Below are 16,108 nucleotides of genomic sequence, written 5' to 3'. Positions count from 1 at the left end.
TTCTGTTGGTAGTTTGGATTTTTACATATCAATAGCCGATGTCTGAGCATCTTGGAACGCTGGTATTCACATGTGTCAGCTGTATACTGCCGTGCGTCTTTCTCGCTGGAGATAAAAACAGCTCTCCATTGATTACACCTGTGATGGAGCATTGGAAAACTTGACAAGTCAGCGCCAGCGACATGTGTTGGAGGGTAATGACTGGGTTTAGTCTAACATGCTGTTCTGACATCAGTAAATAGAGTTAGTAATTATGCATGCATCCCCTCCATGGCGGGATGTGAGCCATCATGGAGGACAGCTGTGGACGAGATAAGAGGCATGTTGGTGACAGCCCTGCACATCCACATATCCTTTCTCCACTCCAATTACAACACCATTGTGTTCGCACGTCACACACCACTGCCGAGGAAGTAATCAGTGAAACCTCTGCAGGCATTTTTAGTATCTGCACATTGCATCTCTGCCTTTCTGAACACACGCCATTATACATTCTGAAAGATTCCATGCATAATATTTTAGATCGTTTCGAACACCCCAATTTAAAAGTGTTGTGGTCGTTAATATACGGTGTTTCCCAACAATGAATTAGGCACATGAAGAGCACGCCAAATGTGTCCAAGACTCCCATTCCTCCAGTGGACTTCATGTCCAGCACCTTGGGTTCGGATTTGGGGGCCACCCTTCTTTCAGAAGACGAGGATGACGAGGAGGAGGAAAGATACGCAGTGGTGTCCAAGAACTTGTGTGGCTTTGAATACATTCCTGGTCATAGCATGGATAACCTTGATGGCTCAGGTACGTATGTGTGACGCCTCCTGTGTGAATTCAGAAATGTTGTTGCGTCATTATAAATCACACTGTGTGATATGGATCTAGTCATTATAGTAGGTAGTTTGGTTTGGAATGGTAAAGCCCTGGGTCAGGTTTGCCTTTACTTGGTGGGTGGGGTTGTAGGCTGTGCCTAATGGCCGCATCACGTAGTGTGCTGTGACGACAACAACGAATGATGACATCGAACTGAAACTCTTTTCTTGCTTTGTGGCTGTTTGCCTCAAAAAGACGTCAAGCTTTGAGAATAGAATGACATTTTTCTGTCACCCAATCAGCTGACTGTCGCTCGACTGTACCATTTACTCTGGTACCCCAAGGGAAGGGTGCTAAAAGATTTAACCGCTGGAGCTTGTTATTTTGGTACTATTCCTAATGGAAACGCAAGAAAACACATACTGCACTGTACCAAACCAAAGTGTTCAACTTAATGGAAACACGCCTATAGACTAGGAGGCAAGTGATCAGCAGCAAAACAGGTTAGCAACAAATCTGTCACTTTTTAGGAATAAAGCAACATCCTCTGTGCTGGTTTTAAAGAAAAATGTGTCACTAAAGTGTGAACAGATGTTCTTATCACAGCAGTGGCTGTTTTTGCTATTTATGTTCCTATCTACGTCGAGGAAAAGTGGTTTAGTTGCACAACACTTGTCTCTCACCAGAGATCCAGGGTTGGCACCACCTCTAGAGGAGGCCTGGACTTTCTGTGTGTTTTTTTTTTTGCATTCAATTTTTACACTATACACAGTGTATCACAAAGACCATTCACCACACCACTCCAGTAGTGGTATGCTTGGATATTAGCCAGCTGGGATGGTGATTAGCATTTAAAGTTAACTTAGAAAATATAATTGGCTTCAAGTGAAAGAGTTTTATGACCTTAAAAACTCTAATTATTCACATTACTATTTACACTCCACTTCAACCAGTCTGTTCAAAGTTACTTCCAGACATCCTTGTGTTGACACTGACACCATTATATATAAATGTTATTGAGGCTCTACTTAAAAGCCGCATGTCCAACATTTAAGATGCATTTATAAATAGGGTTCTGTCTGAAAGGAAAACTTCAAAGTTTCTCCCACAGGGACAAAACTGTACCAGTTTTAGACTCTACTGTTTGATAAGTTAAGGGATTGAGAATATGTAATAAACCACAGGGCATCATCAAGGTCAGTGTGACTAAATACATTTACAAATTTACAAAGCCATAGAAATATTGTTCAATGATGCATAAAACATTACAATTCTTCTTCATAGACCAGAGTTGCTTGCATTGCTGTAGCAAATAAAATGTTTTTTTTTAGGTGAGGTTGTTTGGGGACCTGAGACCAAGAACACGTTTGATGCATTATCAAACGATGTTAGACTGGAGAGTGAAGTTTGTAAACTTGTTAGAAACTCCATAGAGTTCCTGGAGAAAATCAACGGTTTTAGCTCACGGAGACACAGGAGCTGCTGGTCTAGAGTGGATTACAAACTTCAGTTTTCTGTTTGGAAAAATCTGTCCAATAACAAAATAAATTGGCAACATATTCTTAAGTAAATGTAGCCTTAAGCAGGTGAAGAACTTATATGAAGTGGCTTAAATCTACCGTTGATACTACCATGATTTAAAAAATAAGCATTGACGTCTCAGGCTGGTCCCTGAACTATCCCTTTAAAGTCTGCTTAAAGAAGCATTCAGAAAGACTAGATTCACTGACTCAAGGATTTATGGTTGTTTGTTTGCACAAATGCCCCATGTGACCGAATCAAGGTATGAATCATCTTGACTTGTTTCGATAAATCTTGATATTTAATTGTGTTGAATGCCGGTTTGACATAATAATACATTTCTGTGTGACAGATTTGCATAACCACACCACACTTCAGTGTGTGTGTATACTTGTCCAGATGATGCTGAGTCAAATCTTTATCTCCAGTGACTCTCTAACTCACGCATCACAGGTAAACCCCCTCAGCCGATTCGCTCAGACACTTCTGGCACAGCGAACCATGGCACACAGGGCATGCACAGCCTTGGCCACAAGAGGGCACTACTGACCGGCCTCAAACCTCAGGCAGACAAGGTTGGGACTCTGTCCAGAGGAAGAGACACGAACACAGACAGTAAGACCAACTCTCTCACACTCACTCTCAGTCGTTATTTGTCATAGAACCCTCATTTAGAGGACATCCAACCACTTCCCCGTGTCATGATGTCCCATCTTCCTCTTCCACTTACCAGCCCACACACCGACCATGAAGTCCCTGCACAGCGTGGGCTCCCACATGCACGGCTCGTGGGCAGCTGCAGGCTCAGATCCCTCTGAAGAGTGCATGGTGACCGTGTCAACGCTGGAGCGGCAGCATATGGCTTCCTGGAGCGGCACGGCGACGTCCAACAAGGCCACACTGAGCAGAGGCTCCCACAAGAGACCTGGCACAGATCCCTCCCATAGTGGGCATCCTCCCACAAACAGCACAGAGAGAAGGGAACACTGTGAGTGAACCTGACATAGTGTAACACAGAATATAGCCACATAATTAAAGCTCTTTAAAGATGATTTTTCTGTAGGATGGTGGACTTTGCATGTTATCAAGATTTTAAAAATAAAAAATAAAGACAAACACAAATGAGCCAATAGCCTTAAAACATACTGGCATTTTCCTTTATAGCTAAGGTCAGTTATTCCATAAAAGACAGAAACAGTAGAATACACTTACATCCCACTGTAGTTTACTACAAATGAAGGTTAACAACATCCTCTATGGTATGTGGAGGCCAACATAGTTCACTGATGTGCTGTGGAATACAGAGGTGTTCTGTTTATTACAATATGTACAGTAATATCATCATTTCATAACACTACTTCTTGCATATTGGAGCTTTAAGTGATGAGAATAATGTGTTACAGCTCAGAGTAACAAGCTGCCGTGTTTGTCTTGCTTGATTTTAGCTAAGATATACAGCAGATACATAGCAAAAGAAAAACTCTCAGAATATTTCACTGTATTTTTCTGTGCCGTGTCTACCTGCCTGTCTTTCAGAGTCTTTGGAAAGCCTCGCTCCCCACCACCCACTGTCCCAGGACACCATGTTCTCAAGCGCCATGAGATTCTTCTCACTGCGAGTGACACCGAGCGATGTTGGAACGACGCTTGGAAGACGGAGAGAATGAAGACAGAGATCGAAGACGGGAGTGAGCGATAAAGAGCAGAGCTGTAAATGTCATGTACAGACACAGACACCAGTCTCACAGTATTATTTCCGTCCCTCACCCTCCTCGTCCAAAAGAGTGAACAGTATGTTAAGTGTCTGCTTCTCTTTTCTGTCACATGATGTACACACGGTGGCGATGAAGAAAAAAATCACGATGGAATGACTAATTAAAATGAAAAAGGACTTGCATTATTTGTAAATATGTTTTTTTATTAATGTTTTTTTTTCGTTTGCTTTGCTATGCAAGCCAAACCCTAATGTTGTCTATTTTGTGTTGTTATTACTGTGAATCTTTTTCTTTCTTTTTTTTATTTTTCATTAATGCTCAAACTGTTGGCTTATTTCGACGAAGCTATACTGTATTGTTGTACTTTGCACAGAGCATTTTTGGTGAAAATAAGCACAAACCCATTGTCAGCTGAGCTGAGGTTATGAATCATAATGGCAAAGTAGGACGTGTATGTTAAACCGAACCTAATCAGATGATATATACTTGGCTGTGCTGTAAAAAATACTCGTATATTGAGAATTAAGAGAGAGAAGGGGAAAAAAAACACAGGTAAATACTTGGATATTATATGCCAAAATAACTAACTGTGTTCCATACTTTTTTCTGGGAGACATATTACTACATTATACTAACACTGATTTTAGCAAACACTTACCAGAACATTTTTTATGGTAACCAAGCAACACGTCAGTCGCGATATCCAAAGCAACGACATGAGAGAAAAACGACGTATCACTTCTTTGCCGTTCCCCAAAAAGAATCTGTTAATACTATATACTGTGTATTTATTTATTTCTGTTGTCATGACACACAGTGACATGGTGTTGGTGCAATATTCAGAGGACAATATAAGGGAAATAATGAGAAGAAAGGGAGTTTTTTTGGAAAGCCACAGGCCATGTACTGTACGACTTTATGCAGAGAATAATGCATGGTAATGTCCTGATGTCACGTGAAGGCAAATAAGCTATATGTGATGTTAAACATCAAAGAAATTCTACTGGAGTTGTTGTCATATTTTACACTGGAATTACACTATCGACCTGCAGAGGCCTATGAACTTGAAAAAAAAAACAAAAAAACATTTCACATTTTAGCCAATTCATGATTGCATTTACACTTGTTTTGGATTTGGTTTTGTTGTGATCATTGTTCTGGGAATTGCTCTCCCTTTGGAGATTGTTTATTGCCCTCAGGAATACACACCCACATACAGTAGGGCCATTTTCTTTTTTTTTCCAATACCTTGATGCAAAATAAAATGTGTATGTGAAAATGAACCGGATTTCTCCCATTGTCTTGCGCACTGGTTTGAATTTTTCTGACAGTTAGTTGTGCAAATTATTATTTTGATCAGTGGCAGCTGGTGATAAAAAAATGATGGAGGGGTGGACATATTTTAATGAAAAGAGGTTTTTTTAAAAAAAGCACTACACGAATCAAAAGAAAAAAACATGTGGATCGAAGTGGTGGGCGATCGATTAAAGATCAGACATGATGCTCTGTTTATTTCAATTTTCAATGTTTTTTTTTAAATGATTTTAGATAATTCCTATCTTCTTCTTCATGTGAGACTTGTGGGGCGGCGCCCTATAGCGCCCTCTATGGATGGGCCGCCCCTGATTTCAATGCTACACAGGTGGAACTTTTCATTAAGTGCAGCACAAAGAAATGAAGAAAGTTAGTGCGAGGCTGGAAAAAGGAGAATATTGGTGTGGGTTTCACTCTCTGGCTCCTCTAGTGGAGGGAAACTCAACTGAGGGTGGGTGACCTGGTTCAGTTAGTGTTGGACTAGTGAGTGCTGTGTGTCAGGCCGTGTTATTGAAGTCATCTCATCCTCCAAAATCAAGTCATTCAAACAATGTGCATACAATGAGCTTATATATCAATTTTGACCTTAATTGAAACATTTAGTTGTTTTCAAAGCTTTTAATGATGCATTAGTCAATTCCATACTGTTCCACAATACAATAGCAAGAAAAACAAAATAATATTTATTATTATATGGTCAAATTCGATTTGTTAAAATTAAAAAAAAAAACATTTTAGGGTTGATCTCCCCTGCCTCCCCTGACCGCACGTCACTGACCTCAACATATAATTTAAATGACAGTTATTACAAACAATACTGTTTACCTACATTGTGTTCCTCATCAAAACACTGGAAGGTTGTGGTAACCAAAGAAAATTGAAACGTGAAACATTATGTAACCTAGTGTTACAATGTCTCACTGTTTTATTTTTATATACACGTTAGTAACAGGCGGTGATCGTGAAGGTGAGTCACATTTCATCGGATGAGATCAGGTGAAAATAATGGACTTTAAAAATTTTATATACAATAAATATCCTCTGGCAATATGTATGAGAGAGAGAGAGCGTGTTTGACGGACTTTGGCTGAAGCTTAAGCTAATCAAATTAAATGTATAACTATTTACATTGATTTGATGCCTCTGTACGAGGAGCCAGTTGAGGTGGTTTGGGCATCATGATTCCTCTGGACACATCCCTGGGGAGGTGTTTCGGGCATGCCTGAGAGCACCTCGGTGAGGAGGCTGTGGAGATGAGTGTCTGGGCCCTGCTGCTGAGACTGCTGACCTGGACTCTATTAAGCGATATAGGAGACGACAACAACCCTCCTGTACTTGTGACAATAGTGGACACAGTGGTGGGAACGCTCCCATTATCTTATAATAGCTTGAACCTTGTATGGCCTGCGTTGCTCCGCGGGGTCAGACGTTCAAATTCAACTCCATTGCATCGTTATCTCTGAAACACGAAACAGCGCCATGATAACCTCACTTGCTAAAGCGCACATTTTCACTATTGAGGGACGGGTGAATTGTAGCCGTAAGAGATGGCATTTTGATTAGTGTCCGACAGTCTGTCAATATGCGGAGACGGTGAGACAGGGATTAGGATTGTGTGGATGTTGTGCTGACAAGGACGGAGCAGAGTTCTCAATCCACCACATTTAAAACCCAAGTGGTTGGATTTTAAAATGTTCAGTTCTCTTTTCTAATCAAATTAAATGTATTTTATTGCATGCAGAATAACATGCGGCACTACAGAGACAACTATAACAGCCTATGAAAGATAAATCAGCGTACAAAATGAATACTACACTAAAAGTTAAAGAATATAGAATAGAATAGAATAGAATAGAATAGAATTAAAAAATATAGGCAAAGCCTGGCATTAGAACCTGAATCAACACTAAAAAAAAACAAGCATGTTGATTAGTACAAGTTGTTTTCACTTAAGGGCTGCACTGTGGTGATAGTGCAAATTGTTATACTTGACAGAACCTGTTTCCTTGTTGAGTCCTGTGATCGATGCTTTGGCACAATTTAAAAGGACCAACACTGACCAACCCACCAATTTCCTCATCTTGTAATGCAGGTGAATTACCCACTCTCCAGTGTTCCTTAAACCCGCCTTCATTTTAGTGCTCCAGTCAAATGTGACTTGAGTGTTTTAACTGCTTTTATACTTGCACAAAACATAATCCCTTTGTTTAAATATTTGTAACCACTAAGCGATGTAGTGTATCATCTAGTGGTTAACATGTGTAACTGCAGGGACTATTTAAAGAAGACAAACTGAAAATGTCTTTTGACAAATCAGTCGCTCACTCACTGGCTTCATAAAAAAACTTGAGAAAACAATTGTGGGGGGCACTGATGGGTAATCTGATTATCAAACTTAAGTGAAAAGGGTTAGTGGTTATGTGAGTTTTGGATTTTACTGCTACTAATTTTTACTACTAATTACTACTATTACTAATGTAAGGAAACCAATTCATTTGCATTAAGTAAAAACTTCCACAACATCTTCCACATCTCTGTGTCTACTTCTATTTATTTCATTTTAAATCAATTCTATCAATCAATTCTTTTAAATATTGTTTTATATTACAGTGCATGTCAACACTTGAACTCACCAAAAAAGAGAGTCAACATCAAATAACAACCCATCTCTGATTTAACAAATTTGAGAGAAATAAGCCTTTGGTTTACAACACAGGAAATCTTAAATTGTTTAATTCAATTAGTAGAAATAGGAGAAAACAAAAGTGTTGGGTTTGTAATTTAGATTTTTTTTAAAGATACGACAAATAATTAATTAATGCCCAATCTGAAGAACCCAAAGAACTTTGACATTTTTGGCAACAAAAATGTATTGCTTCTGTAAAACCCTCTCCTTTTGAATGATTTGACTTAGTAAATATTTAGCAAACAACAATTTTGTTTTAGCTGTAAGAAAATATAAACGGAAGATATATTATTTTTCATACAGTTCATACATTCCTCTGCTTTCTATTCCCCCTATATGTCGTTCTTTCATTTTTCAAGTTCAATGCTATTCCAACCTGCTCATTAACTCATTAACACACACAATAAGACACACAATACTACACAAGTTTGAAATCCAGCTGTTGAAGGATTTTAAAATGTTGAAATCTGAACTCTCCGACACGCCGACCTTGATGACCGATAACCTTCACAGACTTTGAAATGATTTGCATGTGTGTGTGTTCCTGGAGGTTTGTTGGGTGTCTTGTGCTCAGTCTCTCCCCAAGGCCGGACGTGAGACTAAAGTCATGCTTTACATATGAAAATAGTCCAAACACTTTGTTTATCCAGGGTGTTATAATAGCTTGGTGTCAGATCATTTGGAGTGCAGATCTCAACATTATAAACTCCTTCAACAGCTGGATTTCAAACTTGTAAGTATTGTGCGTCTCCATGTTTTTGGACACAATTGCTCACTTTGTTTGGTCCTAGTTACAGATTCAGGGTTGAATGATTTCTGTTTTTCTTTTTCTTTTTTTTTTAAAAAAGCAACAAAAATACAAATGTTTTTGTTCCCATTTTCCATGAATTGCAGTCAAAGATGTAAGATTTCCTATGTTGTAAACAAAAGGCTTATTTCTCTCAAATGTGCTAATATCGGTGTTAGTGAGAACGACACCTTTACTGCAATAATCCATCCACCTGCCAGGTGAGACAAATCAGATTATTACACAGATGAGCCTGAATATTAGAATAATGAGCCACAGCTGTTAAAAATACTGTATTTATAACATGTTTCCTCATGTTTGCAGTCAAATCAGAGATGGGTTGTTGTGTGACGTTGGCTCTGCTCTTTTTCGGTGAGTGTGTTTACATGCACTTTAATGTAAAACTATTTTTAAAAGAATTTCTTAATAAGGAAAGAAACAGAAGTGCAGCGGAAACAGATATGTGGGAGGTTTTTATTTAAAGTGAAACAAGAAAATTCTGCGGCTAAATTTGCTGCCGACTTTGGGTGGATTGAACCTTTAAAACTTGTAGCTTTGAGACCGGGGGTCCCCAAACTTTTTTTAACGAGGGCCAGATTTGATAATGTGAAGATGTTCGGGGGGCCAATGGTCATTTCACACCTTTAATTGTTTAATTAAAATGAGTCGTCTAACTATGACATTTTTGTCAAATTTAGAATTTGGACGACATACTATACTATGACTTTTTCACAGATTTTGGACAACATATTATACTATGACTTTATTGTCAATAATTGGACGACATACTATACTATGACTTTATTGTCAAAAATTGGACGACATACTATAATATGCCTTTTTTGACCGATTTTGGACGACATACTAAACTATGACTTTTTTGTCAACATTTGGAAGACATACTATACTATGACTATTCTGACCGATTTTGGACGACATACTATACTATGACTTTTTTGACTGATTTTGGACGACATACTATACTATGACTTTTTTGACCGATTTTGGACGACATACTATACCATGACGTTTTTTACAGATTTTGGACGACATACTATACTATGACTTTGTTTTACCAATTTTGGACGACATACTATACTATGACTTTTTTTCACCAATTTTGGACGACATACTATACTATGACTTTTTTGACCGATTTTGGACGACATACTATACTATGACTATTCTGACCGATTTTGGACGACATACTATACTATGACTTTTTTTCACCAATTTTGGACGACATACTATACTATGACTTTTTTGACCGATTTTGGACGATATACTATACTATGACTTTTTTGACTGATTTTGGACGACATACTATACTATGACTTTTTTGACCGATTTTGGACGACATACTATACCATGACGTTTTTTACAGATTTTGGACGACATACTATACTATGACTTTTTTTCACCAATTTTGGACGACATACTATACTATGACTTTTTTGACCGATTTTGGACGACATACTATACTATGACGTTTTTGACCGATTTTGGACGACATACTTTACTATGACTTTTTTGACGGATTTTGGACGACATACTATACTATGACGTTTTTGACCGATTTTTGACGACATACTATACTATGATGTTTTTTACAGATTTTGGACGACATACTTTACTATGACTTTTTTGAGTGATTTTGGACAACATACTATACTATGACTTTTTTGACTGATTTTGGACGACATACTATACTATGACTTTTTTGGCCGATTTTGGACGACATACTATACTATGACTATTCTGACCGATTTTGGAAGACATACTATACTATGACTTTTTTGACCGATTTTGGACGACATACATGACGTTTTTGACCGATTTTGGACGACATACTATACTATGACTTTTTTGAGCGATTTTGGACGACATACTATACTATGACTTTTTTGAGCGATTTTGGACGACATACTATACTATGACTATTCTGACCGATTTTGGACGACATACTATACTATGACTTTTTTTCACCAATTTTGGACGACATACTATACTATGACTTTTTTGACCGATTTTGGACGACATACTATACTATGACGTTTTTGACCGATTTTGGACGACATACTATACTATGACTTTTTTGACGGATTTTGGACGACATACTATACTATGACGTTTTTGACCGATTTTTGACGACATACTATACTATGATGTTTTTTACAGATTTTTGACGACATACTATACTATGACTTTTTTGAGTGATTTTGGACGACATACTATACTATGACTTTTTTGACTGATTTTGGACGACATACTATACTATGACTTTTTTGGCCGATTTTGGACGACATACTATACTATGACTATTCTGACCGATTTTGGAAGACATACTATACTATGACTTTTTTGACCGATTTTGGACGACATACATGACGTTTTTGACCGATTTTGGACGACATACTATACTATGACTTTTTTGAGTAATTATGGACGACATACTATACTATGATGTTTTTTACAGATTTTGGACGACATACTATACTATGACTTTTTTGAGTGATTTTGGATGACATACTATACTATGACTTTTTTGACCGATTTTGGACGACATACTATACTATGAGGTTTTTGGCCGATTTTGGACGACATACTATACTATGACTATTCTGACCGATTTTGGAAGACATACTATACTATGACTTTTTTGACCGATTTTGGAAGACATACTATACTATGAGGTTTTTGGCCGATTTTGGACGACATACTATACTATGACTTTTTTGACCGATTTTGGACGACATACTATACTATGACTTTTTTGGCCGATTTTGGACGACATACTATACTATGACTATTATGACCGATTTTGGAAGACATACTATACTATGACTTTTTTGACCGATTTTGGACGACATACATGACGTTTTTGACCGATTTTGGACGACATACTATACTATGACTTTTTTGAGCGATTTTGGACGACATACTATACTATGACTTTTTTGAGCGATTTTGGACGACATACTATACTATGACTATTCTGACCGATTTTGGACGACATACTATACTATGACTTTTTTTCACCAATTTTGGACGACATACTATACTATGACTTTTTTGACCGATTTTGGACGACATACTATACTATGACGTTTTTGACCGATTTTGGACGACATACTATACTATGACTTTTTTGACGGATTTTGGACGACATACTATACTATGACGTTTTTGACCGATTTTTGACGACATACTATACTATGATGTTTTTTACAGATTTTTGACGACATACTATACTATGACTTTTTTGAGTGATTTTGGACGACATACTATACTATGACTTTTTTGACTGATTTTGGACGACATACTATACTATGACTTTTTTGGCCGATTTTGGACGACATACTATACTATGACTATTCTGACCGATTTTGGAAGACATACTATACTATGACTTTTTTGACCGATTTTGGACGACATACATGACGTTTTTGACCGATTTTGGACGACATACTATACTATGACTTTTTTGAGTAATTATGGACGACATACTATACTATGATGTTTTTTACAGATTTTGGACGACATACTATACTATGACTTTTTTGAGTGATTTTGGATGACATACTATACTATGACTTTTTTGACCGATTTTGGACGACATACTATACTATGAGGTTTTTGGCCGATTTTGGACGACATACTATACTATGACTATTCTGACCGATTTTGGAAGACATACTATACTATGACTTTTTTGACCGATTTTGGAAGACATACTATACTATGAGGTTTTTGGCCGATTTTGGACGACATACTATACTATGACTTTTTTGACCGATTTTGGACGACATACTATACTATGACTTTTTTGACTGATTTTGGACGACATACTATACTATGACTTTTTTGACCGATTTTGGACGACATACTATACCATGACGTTTTTTACAGATTTTGGACGACATACTATACTATGACTTTTTTGAGTGATTTTGGACGACATACTATACTATGACTATTCTGACCGATTTTGGAAGACATACTATTCTATGACTTTTTTGACCGATTGTGGACGACATACTATACTATGACTTTTTTGAGTGATTTTGGACGACATACTATACCATGACGTTTTTGACCGATTTTGGACGACATACTATACTATGACTTTTTTGAGTGATTTTGGACGACATACTATACTATGACTTTTTTGAGTAATTTTGGACGACATACTATACTATGACTGTTTGTGGCCGATTTTGGACGACATACGATATATACTATGACGTTTTTGACCGATTTTGGACGACATACTATACTATGACGTTTTTAACCGATTTTGGACGACATACTATACTATAACTTTTTTGACCGATTTTGGACGACATACTATACTATGAGATTTTTGGCCGATTTTGGACGACATACTATACTATGAGGTTTTTGGCAGATTTTGGAAGACATAATATACTATGACTATTTTTGACCGATTTTGGACAACATACTATACTATGACTTTTTTGAGTGATTTTGGACGACATACTATACTACGACTTTTTTGAGTGATTTTGGACGACATACTATACTATGACTTTTTTGAGTGATTTTGGACGACATACTATACTATGACGTTTTTGACCGATTTTGGACGACATACTATACTATGACTTTTTTGACCCATTGTGGACGACATAATATACTATGACTTTTTTGAGTGATTTTGGACGACATACTATACTATGACGTTTTTGACCGATTTTGGACGACATACTATACTATGACTTTTTTGACCCATTGTGGACGACATACTATACTATGACGTTTTTTACCGATTTTGGACGACATACTATACTATGACTGTTTTTGACCGATTTTGGACGACATACTATTCTATGACTTTTTTGACCGATTGTGGACGACATACTATACTATGACTTTTTTGAGTGATTTTGGACGACATACTATACCATGACGTTTTTTACAGATTTTGGACGACATACTATACTATGAGGTTTTTGGCAGATTTTGGAAGACATACTATACTATGACTATTTTTGACCGATTTTGGACGACATACTATACTATGACTTTTTTGAGTGATTTTGGACGACATACTATACTACGACTTTTTTGAGTGATTTTGGACGACATACTATACTATGACTTTTTTGAGTGATTTTGGACGACATACTATACTATGACGTTTTTGACCGATTTTGGACGACATACTATACTATGACTTTTTTGACCCATTGTGGACGACATACTATACTATGACTTTTTTGAGTGATTTTGGACGACATACTATACTATGACGTTTTTGACCGATTTTGGACGACATACTATACTATGACTTTTTTGACCCATTGTGGACGACATACTATACTATGACTTTTTTGACCCATTGTGGACGACATACTATACTATGACTTTTTTGAGTGATTTTGGACGACATACTATACTATGACTTTTTTGAGTAATTTTGGACGACATACTATACTATGACGTTTTTGAGCGATTTTGGACGACATACTATACTATGAGGTTTTTGGCCGATTTTGGACGACATACTATACTATGACTTTTTTGACCGATTTTGGACGACATACTATACTATGACTTTTTTGACCGATTTTGGACGACATACTATACTATGACTGTTTTTGACCGATTTCGGACGACATACTATACTATGACTGTTTTTGACCGATTTCGGACGACATACTATACTATGACTGTTTTTGACCAATTTTGGACGACATACTCTACTATGACTTTTTTGAGTGATTTTGGACGACATACTATACTATGACTTTTTTGAGTGATTTTGGACGACATACTATTCTATGACGTTTTTGAGTGATTTTGGACGACATACTATACTATGACGTTTTTGACCGATTTTGGACGACATACTATACTATGACGTTTTTGACCGATTTCGGACGACATACTATACTATGACGTGTTGGTGTCATTAAGTAGGACATCTGAAGCAGGAGATCCATGTGGTTAGTGTAGTGGTTAGCACTCATACCTTAAGAGCAAGAAAGTCAAGGTTCGATCCCCGGTTGGAACATTTCAGCATGCATTTTGGACGACATACTTTACTATGAATTTTTTTGGGTGATTTTGGACGACATATTATACTATGACTTTTTTGGTGATTTTGGACGACATACTATACTATGAGGTTTTTGGCTGATTTTGGACGACATACTATACTATGATGTTTTTTACAGATTTTGGAAGACATACTATACTATGATGTTTTTTACAGATTTTGGACGACATACTATACTATGACTTTTTTGACCGATTTTGGACGACATACTATACTATGACGTTTTTTACCGATTTTGGACGACATACTATACTATGACTTTTTTGACCGATTTTGGACGACATACTATACTATGACTTTTTTGACTGATTTTGGACGACATACTATACTATGACTTTTTTGACCGATTTTGGACGACATACTATACCATGACGTTTTTTACAGATTTTGGACGACATACTATACTATGACTTTTTTGAGTGATTTTGGACGACATACTATACTATGACTATTCTGACCGATTTTGGAAGACATACTATTCTATGACTTTTTTGACCGATTGTGGACGACATACTATACTATGACTTTTTTGAGTGATTTTGGACGACATACTATACCATGACGTTTTTGACCGATTTTGGACGACATACTATACTATGACTTTTTTGAGTGATTTTGGACGACATACTATACTATGACTTTTTTGAGTAATTTTGGACGACATACTATACTATGACTGTTTGTGGCCGATTTTGGACGACATACGATATATACTATGACGTTTTTGACCGATTTTGAACGACATACTATACTATGACGTTTTTAACCGATTTTGGACGACATACTATACTATAACTTTTTTGACCGATTTTGGACGACATACTATACTATGAGATTTTTGGCCGATTTTGGACGACATACTATACTATGACTATTCTGACCGATTTTGGAAGACATACTATACTATGACTTTTTTGACCGATTTTGGACGACATACATGACGTTTTTGACCGATTTTGGACGACATACTATACTATGACTTTTTTGACTGATTTTGGACGACATACTATACTATGACTTTTTTGGCCGATTTTGGACGACATACTATACTATGACTATTCTGACCGATTTTGGAAGACATACTATACTATGACTTTTTTGACCGATTTTGGACGACATACATGACGTTTTTGACCGATTTTGGACGACATACTATACTATGACTTTTTTGAGTAATTATGGACGACATACTATAC

General features: G+C 37.0%; 1 protein-coding gene across 4 annotated transcripts in view; it reads left to right on the top strand.

Annotated features, from left to right (window-relative positions):
- LOC131458436 (roundabout homolog 2-like) overlaps positions 1-5,326 on the top strand; it is a 148,168-nt gene extending 142,842 nt beyond the window's left edge. For all 4 annotated transcript variants that reach the window (XM_058627544.1, XM_058627543.1, XM_058627542.1 and 1 more), the window contains exons 24-27: positions 593-798; positions 2,782-2,943; positions 3,062-3,316; positions 3,865-5,326. In XM_058627544.1, the coding sequence (XP_058483527.1) occupies positions 593-798; positions 2,782-2,943; positions 3,062-3,316; positions 3,865-3,866 (625 nt within the window). In that variant the 3' untranslated portion in view covers positions 3,867-5,326. The remainder of the gene's footprint in view (positions 1-592; positions 799-2,781; positions 2,944-3,061; positions 3,317-3,864) is intronic.
- The last annotated feature ends 10,782 nt before the right edge of the window (positions 5,327-16,108 follow it).

This window comes from Solea solea, chromosome 4 (assembly GCF_958295425.1).
Source record: "Solea solea chromosome 4, fSolSol10.1, whole genome shotgun sequence".
In the NCBI taxonomy this organism is placed as follows: domain Eukaryota; kingdom Metazoa; phylum Chordata; class Actinopteri; order Pleuronectiformes; family Soleidae; genus Solea; species Solea solea.
The sequence above is the reverse complement of the archived record's forward strand: the minus strand, read 5'-3'. Positions and strand labels throughout refer to the sequence as shown.